Here is a 10,206-nt window from a genome sequence, read left to right as displayed (position 1 = left end):
CGAGATGCCACTATTCGGAATTTGTTTTAGTTTATTCTCTTTAAGATGACAAGAAAGCAACTCGTTGAGTGACGTTTTTTCCTGTGCTTTTGAGCTCTTTTCCGCTTCCAAACGATCCCACGGTCTAGCCCATAGATCATGAAATATATTTTCTTCTTTTGAATTTAAAAGTGTTTGATAACAGAAGATCAGACGCGTTTCAACAGAATATTAGTCCTTCCCCAGCACTCTGAACCATTTGCCATCATTGGTGTTTTCAATTGCCCATACTCTTTAACAAGTGCATTTCCAACTGTTCTTGTCATTGTGTCGTCTGCATCGTTCTTAACTTATTCTTCTCCAGATTTTTGCCACTTAAGCCTTAAAGTTATACAGCTAAATGCCCTTCTGAACCACCCTCTTTTAATTGCTTCTTACGATACTCAGAGGATACGTTGGGCCTATTCTTAAAAGCTCGAGCCTGCAAGGGATCCATAAAATCGTCTTTTTATTGTATACATACAACCTTCTGATCATTCTTCTATCACTTGTCCGTTTTTGAGTGAATTGGGAATTCAACCCAACAACCAGTTATCTTTACAAAACGATGTTTTTACTCATAAGGCCTTAGTTATGTTTACAAAAGTATGTAGACTGCCTCTATCTTAACATGGTTGTGGAGTCAAAGAAGTGACCGAAACAACATACATTCTTATGAAAAAACTGTCTTTATAAAATACCGAATCGGACATGAACCGCCATTTTAAAGTCGCTATCGACATTTGCGTGCTTTTTTTTTGCTTTTGCGCATCCTTAGCTAACCCTGTTGATCAGTGGCATGAAATAACCGATTTTAACATCAACCTACAAACTAAGCTTCATAAAATATATTGAAACAAATCTTTGAACGTTGAGACACCTGCAAAGCAATGTTAGTAGCCAAGCCGAAAAGGAACCTAAGGAATGGGAACCCGCCTTCCTGGGCCCTTACACATTACCAAACGGCGTGCCAACCAATCCTTGTGTCCAACACTCGATCACCTAGGTACCAACTTGGTACCGTTTGCGGTTATTTGTACCTGAACTTGCTCTAATGTATCAATGAATCAGAGCTCGAGCAAACTAACTGGCTGGCTACGCCACTGGTTAGGTGATTCATCAGGCGTTGTGGGACAAATTGTAATTTTTGCGTTGCGATTTGTGTTTATTTGCACACACCGCGCTTGCATTTTGCATTTAGATTTTAATATATGGTTGTACTTTTAGATTTGGAATATGTTCATACCACGACCAAAACTCAAAGAAAACCCATGGTTATTTCTTTGAACCTTGAATCGTGTATTCTGGTGACGTCACCGATGACGTTATCAGTTACTTTAACTGTGAATTTCCTCATTCGGGCATTCAAATATCAGCAATGTGAGCTGTTTTCAAAAGCCAGAAAAAATATTCTTACATTGCACGATATTTAAGTGAAAATTTTCGGCAATGCAAGATATACCGTCATTTGCTTGCTATATAATGCTCGCGCCGAAAAGCTTGTTGTGCGGCGTCCATGAAATGAAAACAATTCGAGATATCTATGAGCACTAACAGGAATTAATAGAGCCAATAACTTTATTTTACAATTCAGTCATTGGTGAATTATTTTCCTGTCAATGCTGATCACGAGAATATTAATGAAATGTAAATCATTGCACCTTTATTTCCATGACGTAATCCATGACATTCATGATATAAACCACGATGTCCGTAGTGCGATCCAAGATATCGACAATGTAATCCACGATTCGCATATGTAATCCACGATTTGCATATGTAATCCACGATTTGCATATGTAATCCACGATTTGCATATGTAATCCACTATGCGATATTGTCCGGTGTTATCCATGATATAATCCATACATCGATAATTAAATCCATGAAATTTGACTTTTAATACACGATTTCCATCATGTGGCTAATTCAGGAAGTTTTTAATAGAATCCATGACATCTACTCTACGACATATACAATGAAGTCCATAGTGTCGGTGATATTATCCATAATATCAGTGGTCCATCATATCATATGTACTCAATGTCATTTACGATAATAATTCACAACATCGATGATTTAATCCATGATGCATATATGCATGACGTCATCTATGAAATCCATCATAATTTTATAAATAAACATGTATAATAAAATAATAAAATAAAAGTTAATTTTACAAAGGAACGTTTACTATTGTTAACCTATGCGAGGAAAAATAGAACTGAAAAACGTCGAAGAAAAATGTGCTTTAACCAAAAAAACAGTTTTAAATTTCTGCACCAGTAAACTGGTGTATAAGCTTTATATAATCATGTTCCTTTGCCCCTGTGAAATTAAGTTAATTACACTTCAAGTAAATTTCATCAAAAATATCGAAAGAAACAACAACATTTTGAAGTTATTACTTTGTAAATGCGACAACAGTATGAAGCATTGCAGAAATGGCAAAAAAAATTTGTGGAAAATTGCAAAATTGTAACCAAATATCCTATCTTTGCTCGGAGCTTTGCTTTATAAATTTTATGCTCTCTTACGTGACCAGACAATTTTTTGAAAGTTTTTACCTGGGCAAGGGGTGAGGTGTTTTGGAGGGAAGAGGTCGTAGTAATATTGAAAATATACCTTTGTTAACTTTATGAAAGTGCAGAAATAACTTCTTTCATCAAGATTTTTATCCTTTTTGTCTTATAAAAACTCTACAAAATAAAGCAAAAATTTCGAATCGTATTCTTTCGAATGTTATATTGTGCAAAATTTGCACCCAGTCTCTGCTATATTGTGCGCGGCGGAAAATTGGCGCCTAAATTCGTTCTTCTTACAACAAAATATAAACCATCCAACAAAACCAGTGGAAGTGGTCACATCTTCGTGCTAAAAACTGAAAAATTTTAACTAAGCTGTACTTCCAAATGTTCCAAAACATTCAAAAAAGGACGAAGCAAAGTAACTTTGCGAAAACGTTTACTAAAATATGAAATACTACGACAAATTTTCATTTTTCTAAGGTCTGGCGAAATTGACAAACATGCCGAACTCCTTTGAGCGCTTTTTTGACCTTAAAAATATAATCAACTGTTATAAAAAAATCTCTAGATCACGAGAACGTCGTTACCTTCCATCCACTCGTAAATACTTTCATCGATTTTTGTTGTTTCTGTGATTCCTCTTCAAAATTTTATCGAAATTTCACTTACGCGAGGTCTTTTAAAGAATTGTAATAAACGAAGGAGAGCTTTGGTTTGGTGACTGGTCTGGTCTGGTGTCCCGGAAATGTACCAGAAGTTGTACCTTGTTATTTCAGCATGTCATTGGTTTAAATTAGCCAATAAGTTTATAAAATGCGACTTTGGCGGGAAGTTTTCTATATATTTCATATTCCTTCATATTCCACATAAAGACAAATTGTCATACAACATTTACCATTATGTACCTTAAAGTGATTATTTTGAGCCCCAGATGCACACTCAGGCTTGTGCCTGGTCTGGTTACTCTGGTACTCTGGTAGCACCGTAGCACTCCGAGTCCGAGTGCACGATATTCTTATTCACAAGTTACTACTCAGTCAACTGTCAATTCTTACAAGTTATAGCGGCTTTTTTAGCCATTTTTCTCAAGGATTTTGATTTAAGGTTTGGTCCTGAAACAGTAAAACACCAGCTTGTCTTGAATGAAAGCATGAAGCAACCTATCTCGAACGTTCGTTTCTAACGCCGAATATGCCGTAGCCTGTGGTTGGTGGCAAAGTTTATGATGCAAGCAGTGGTAATTAAAGCTGTAGACGTTATACTGTGCATGTTGTTTATGGCACCTCACGTTTTGAGTTTTGTTTTGTTATTTTGGATCAACCATCACCATGGTCTGTGGTGAAACCCGCCCAACAGCCCAATCTTTACCTCCAGTAAACTGTGGTTGCCTTATCAACATGGCTGCTTTGTCAAAAAGTTTTTCTGTACTGAAAAATGAACTATGTCAATTGAATCAGTGCAATATAATAAACAATGGCAAAGGAAGTCCAAATTTTTACTCCTACAATGCAATTTTTTAGCTAAATTATTGTTCATTCCTCTATTCATTGTTTTTCCAGTGAATGAACACAAAAATATCTGCATACGTGGAATAAAAAACATGCTTGCTTTGCTATTGATAAAGGATACGTGTTGTCATGATGATCACAAAGCATTTTATTTTAATGAAAGTTGTATTGAAAACTAGTCCTGTTGATGGCAGTGTATAATATACTGTACTTTATGGAGAAGAATCAATCACATTCAATCAACATTTTATCAATCTTGATAAAGACACTAGACTGTAGGATGTAAGAACTCCAGTTTCAACAACAGATCACTTATGATGAAGACACAAGACTGGATTATATAAAGACCTAAGTTTCAACATCAGATCGTTCTTGATGAAGACACAACACTGGAGCATATAGGGTCTCAAAATTTGACCTGAAATTATTTTCCATAGACAGTAGTGTAGACAGTGGTGAAGCCTGCTTATTTAGACCTGCTATGTTAATTTTTTATATACACTCACTGTGAAAACTGTAAATTAATGTGAAAGATACATTGCTGGACTAAAAGTTTCTGTCTGCTTTGCTATTGCTCATAGAGTATTAGAGATGCAAAATTGGAGTATATAAGAACTCAAGTTTCATCAGTTGACTTCTGATGAAGACATAAACTGGAGTATACAAAGTATTCCTATGTCAATGGCCTTTGCTTAGTGTTGCACCAAATGCTCTACATGTTTTTTTCAGTGAAAGAAAAGCTAACAAAAATTGATGCAAACCAAACAAAATGAGAATAAAGGAAAGAAAAAGGTGCGAGAAAAAGGAATTTTTACACTGAGTATTTACATATATAGTTTACTGGGGAGGAATTTTTTCGATGACTTTGATTTAGGGACATTTTTTGGGTCTCAAGAATTTGGAATGGGAACCTAATTTTCCCAGGAAAGAGCATCATATAATTTTGTATATTGATGCTAGTAAAACTGCTTTTTCCATAAGATTTCAAAGATTATAATTAATAATGTTTTACATTTTGCAGGACAAGTATTAACCTTTGCCCAACAAAACTGCTCACCACTTAATTTTTTTTGGGAGGGGGAGCAAGCTCCTTTCCACCCCCACCCCCCAGGATCTACGTCCCTGCTTTGTCATTTGAAATAATTTTTGTTAGGTTTCCAAATCATCTGGTCTAGTGATTTTGCTGGCAATATTGGTCAAATTACGGAGATTGGTCTCGCTTGTGTTGTGACTTGTGACCCTGACAAAACAGTAAAAGTGCGATAGTTGCTACGCTGTCATATTACTGGTACTATCAGGAACAGCGCTTTCAGAACAAGAAATAGAAGTGCCAAAGATAAAGCAATATTTTCAATGGCTATACAAAAACGCAACCGGATAAAAATTGCATGTGTTGAGGTTAACATCATTGTTGCGAATGTGTTCTTTGCTTTTTTATCAATTGTCGGACAAGTAGGACAAAATGTCAGCCTTCCATTGTGGATTGACTCCACAATTTCCTCTCACGGTACGCAGCCAAACAAAACACAAAGAAACCATTCGGCAACTGGCTTCGACCAGAAATCTGGCATTCGTCCTTATTTCACATATTCATCAAATTCTTCCGGTGGTGATAGTGGTAGATATGAGCCTCGTGTTGATTCCTTTTTTGTCTACTCGTTCGCTTGCTTAGCTTTCGTAGTTATATTTGGAGTAGCGCTGATTTGTATTCGCTTGTTTCGGCCACAACTCTTGGGTGACGCTGAGAGAAACTTTCCTCATTCGCAACTATTTCTTGTTGGCTTTTTCGACGCTCTCAATGGCGTGCTTGTCGTGTTTGCTGGTAGCGGAAAACGAACCGCTCCGTATCTTCAAGCTATTCTTGGAAATTTTATGATTCCTCTCACGATGGCTTTGCGGTGAGTTATGAGAATTTGCGTTTTTGTTTACATAGAAAGTTAATCGTTGAAGTAAGTTTAATTTTTATCGTGTTTTGCACAGTTATTTCATTCTTCGCAAGGCTCCTACTAAGCGAAAGTTTTTTTGTGCAATGGTTGTTCTGGTGTCGTTGTTCGTCTGTCTTATTCCTAAGATATTTACTTCGATTGATCCAAGAGAAAACAAGTCCAGTGGAGAAGGAGCTAGTGGAGTTGCTGGCGTTCTTTGGCCACTGTGTTTCATGTTTGGTTTCGTAAGTGTTCATTGTCTCTTTCGAAAAATAATCACAGGGCGCCGGAACGGGAGTTGGCTGTGAAGCGTCCCCCCCTAGCAAAACAAAAAATATATTTAGACTGAGTTAAAATTATTGTTTAGAAGTGTTTTTTTAAAACACTATAGTAGAATTGAAGACTTTAAAGCCTGGTTCACACGAGTGAAATAAGAACAAGCACAAGCGTAGACAAAAGATAAAACAAAGACAATTAACGAAGCATGTGACATAAGCATCGATATAAGCGCAAGCACAAGGAAGAAATTCAAGCATAAGCTAAGAGAAGAACAAAAGAAGAGCAAAAAAGAAAATTTAAAGAAAATCCCAATGTCTTTGTCTTTATAAACCTCTAGAGCAGTAGAAACAAAAGTTTCGACATTTCTGCTTATTTTACTCATGCGAACCAGGCTTTAAGCCCGCCGCACACTGGTGAACTTGCCGCGCGTACTTGTTATTCGTGACAAGTGTGATCGACAAAAGTTCCTAGTGTGCGCGGAAGTTTTGAACAACATTTGTCATTCGTGTCAGATGAGTCAAATATCAAACTCAGTTGATAAAAAGTAAGATCCACTTATGACCTATAGCTATAAAGCATCACTGTGTCACATCACACTCTTTTTGCTTTTCAAGCTGCCTGCTGCTATAATGAACGTTATCGAAGAACGTGGACTAAAGATGGAAGTAACACCTGTGAGAGGTCGTGTAAATCTTGTCTTCTTTTTGTTCTGGACGTCTGTGTACCAGTTTCTTGTCGCTTTGTGCCTTTTCTGGGTCGATTTTCTCCCAGAATTTGGATATGCCGACAGCATTGACCATTTTTGGGATAAGTATGTCTATTATTGTATTGTCAAAATGAAATGCAGGTGGACGATGTCAGTCTTGCGTTATCTTGATCGTTATAAGTCCATTAAACTAAATGCCCTGATCGATTTTCTCTTTTTCATGCAAAAATCGTTTGTTTTCGTAACGCCGGCCACCGTCCTTCAAAGTTAGCGAAAATTTCATAGCCAACATATTCTTGGATTGCAACCAACCTCCCGAAAATTATCGAACAACGTGGCTCGCCCATGATGGCTGGTGCCCAGAATAGCATTAATAAAATATTCTTTTGTATTTGACCACCAACATGGCAGTCATGACGTAACATGCAATCAACCTATTGCAGTGATGTGATTGCACTCAGGGCCTGGGGTGTATCGGCTATTTTTTCAGGGTGGCAATCGAAACATTTCCACAGTTCCATAACCGCGTGTTCACCTATTTAGCCGACTATCCAGCAAAAATTACCCGACTGGCCTTGTCTACCCAAAAGTCTGCAGCCACCTTCCCTCTCTTCCTTTCCTCGGCCGCTACGCTCATGAAAGCATTGTCATTGATCTTGGTAAAATCGGCAGCTTCTTGTTCCTGCACTTCGGAATTTTAGATTTTGTGAACCGTTTTTTTTTATAGCAAATACAATTACCCCATCCACTGAATGTCTTCATTTTGACTTGTGACTGGAAAATGGGGACATTTGCAAATTTTTTTAACAATTCTGCGTCAATTCATCAAGTTCTAGAAATGAGCTATTTTGTGTCTTTCATCCACATAATTTACAATATGGCAATGAGCTCATATAAAATTATTATGTATGTTATGATATGTGTTGTAAAATTTCATCTGTTTTCTGCAGCTGGTCGTTTGGTTTCAAGTGTTTCTTTGGTTATGCTGGATGCAGTTCTACAAGTGGCGTGCGAGGATCTATGTTTATTCTTATGTACACAATAAGTTATGTTGGTGGTGGAAACTTAATGCGTTTTTCAGAAGGTGCCACTCTCCTTGCAATTGTTAACGTAAGTTTCTGTGATCGTCCGCTGACACATTAAATTTTTCGAACCTATTTTGTTCATTTGTCCATAGATTTATGTTTGATTCCTTGTATGTTTTATTGATAAAATTATGTTCCCAACTGCATGTATTAAGAGGAGCAGTCTGCTTCACATGGGGTAGTGGAAATTAGGGACGGAAAGACCGTCTGCGTTCAGGGAGGGTAACATGGAAAGCAGATAAATTAAACCCTGAAATACTGTGAAATGCCCTTTTGTATGCCAGTATAAATTTGTTCATTTGTGTGCGCTTGAAGATAATTATACAGTAAAGGCAGCACTTAGGGAATTTATGAAGGTTAAACACCACCTCCATCGCGCTGTTTGTGTGGAACACCAAAGCAGACTTTGCAATTGTGCTAAGACTAAAGCAGCTATAAACGCAGAACCATTTATCTCATTCAGCTTGGTCCACGTCTTTTGGTTGAATTTCTCTTGTTATATAAACTTTCCTTTGTTGTTTTTCTAGTCGATTGTTACGCCATTGGGATTTCTTTTTTGGACGCTATTCAGAGAAATACCATTTGGTTTCCATCCAGCAATCCGCATAACCACTTGGTTCAGCATTGGTGCTCTAGTACCTATGGTGCCAGCAATATTTTTGTACAACTCGGGGTACGTGCTGTGCAATGTCATTAAGCTATATAATCTACAATTTATTTGCTAAGCTTGCCGTTTATCAAATGAAGAACGTAACTCCGGTTTTCGTTTCAACACGAAAGCTGGCTACTGGCTCACACTAACCTATTGTTTCATACGCTATACACTGTGTTTTTTATTGTTTTTAGGCCAGAAGAAATAGATAAAACTATCGTGTCTCCTGTTCAAATACCGATACTTGATGATGAAGACATGGTAGTTCAATAAAATTTGTATAAATTTGAATAAACACATTTGAGGAATAGAAAAGGTGGGAGAAAGAATTTTTTCCTTTTAGTATTTACGCAGCCATTTACTGGGTGTAACTAGAAGAATTTATTGTGTGACTTTGATTGACCTTTTTTTATTAAACATAAGCGAAATATCAGGTCTTGTGATTTTGTGTGCTACAAAATCAGATTACGGAAAATAGTCTCGTGAGGGTCGGGGCATTAAAATAACAGTCAAAGTGTATTATCAAGATGTGATATTACTGGTACTATCATAAAACATCACTTTCTGAACAAATAACAGAGGTGTGCACAAACGAAACATTATTTTTAATGGCTGTGCAAGAACGCTATCGGATGAAAATTTCATGTGTTGAGGTTAACATGATTGTTGCAAATATGTTCTTCCCGTCATGCCTGTAGCTATATTTACTTTGTTTGCTGGTAGCCAAAAACATTTTCAATGAGCGCCCTGCGCTACCTAAAGTCATAGTGCGAACTAGCTGGGCTAGGATTTATTCTTGTTATTCATTACTATTTGCTAAAAAAGTCTGGTCTGTGTAAATTGCATAATGTTATGGGAGAAATTTCTATTTTGTAGCCTTTTTTCTGTTCTTTTGATGACGGTTTGCAGTTAGTTTTTCAGGCACTTGCCGGAACGTAATACATTCCCTCGCGGAGGTACGCGGCAAAAACACACAGAAACTATTTGACCCAGAAATTGGGTATTCTCGTTTTGATTTTTTTGCAAATTAATGAAATTTCTCCAGGGGCTAAATTGGTATATATGAATCACGTGTTAACGTCTTTTTTCTCTTCTCCTTTTATTGCTTAGCGTTTGTTTTCGACGCTTTTCGTAGTAACGATGGATTGCGAAGCAAAAATTTCATTGTGTGCAGTGACTATCTTCCTTGCTATTAAATTAACCAAACATTACACAATAGTTGAAGGAAATGACTGTTCACATTCCTTGACCCGACGACAATTTCATTAGATATAAAATAGAACATAATCCGAAAAAGGACATCTTGTAAACTTAGATTCAAGTTATATATTTTATTTCAAAATCATTACTTGTCAGATGATGGCTTTGAAGTAAAACCGAAATATTACACTTCCAATTGTTTTGTTTTGATAACTTGAATCTAAGATGTCCTTCTTCGGATTATGCTTTATTTTATGACTTTTAACATTCCTAATTAGTTTTTGCTTATTCTGCAACGAGTCAAT

At 36.8% G+C, this 10,206-nt stretch overlaps 1 protein-coding gene across 2 annotated transcripts; it reads left to right on the top strand.

Annotated features, from left to right (window-relative positions):
• The first annotated feature begins 3,445 nt into the window (after positions 1-3,445).
• On the top strand, positions 3,446-9,131 carry LOC124441336 (crt homolog 3-like). 2 transcript variants are annotated; one of them, XM_046991783.1, is made up of 8 exons: positions 3,446-3,783; positions 4,784-4,846; positions 5,208-5,952; positions 6,035-6,224; positions 6,873-7,069; positions 7,915-8,074; positions 8,577-8,722; positions 8,896-9,131. In XM_046991783.1, the coding sequence occupies exons 3-8, from the start codon at positions 5,408-5,410 to the stop codon at positions 8,972-8,974; spliced, it is 1,317 nt and encodes a 438-aa protein (XP_046847739.1). In that variant the 5' UTR covers positions 3,446-3,783; positions 4,784-4,846; positions 5,208-5,407; the 3' UTR covers positions 8,975-9,131. The 2 variants fall into 2 exon arrangements, with proteins under 2 accessions (XP_046847739.1, XP_046847740.1); XM_046991784.1 differs by lacking the exon at positions 3,446-3,783 and having other exon boundaries at positions 4,305-4,846.
• Positions 9,132-10,206: the final 1,075 nt, after the last annotated feature.

This window comes from Xenia sp. Carnegie-2017, unplaced genomic scaffold (genome assembly GCF_021976095.1).
Source record: "Xenia sp. Carnegie-2017 unplaced genomic scaffold, XeniaSp_v1 HiC_scaffold_20, whole genome shotgun sequence".
Taxonomy (NCBI): Eukaryota; Metazoa; Cnidaria; class Anthozoa; order Malacalcyonacea; family Xeniidae; genus Xenia; species Xenia sp. Carnegie-2017.
The sequence above is the reverse complement of the archived record's forward strand: the minus strand, read 5'-3'. Positions and strand labels throughout refer to the sequence as shown.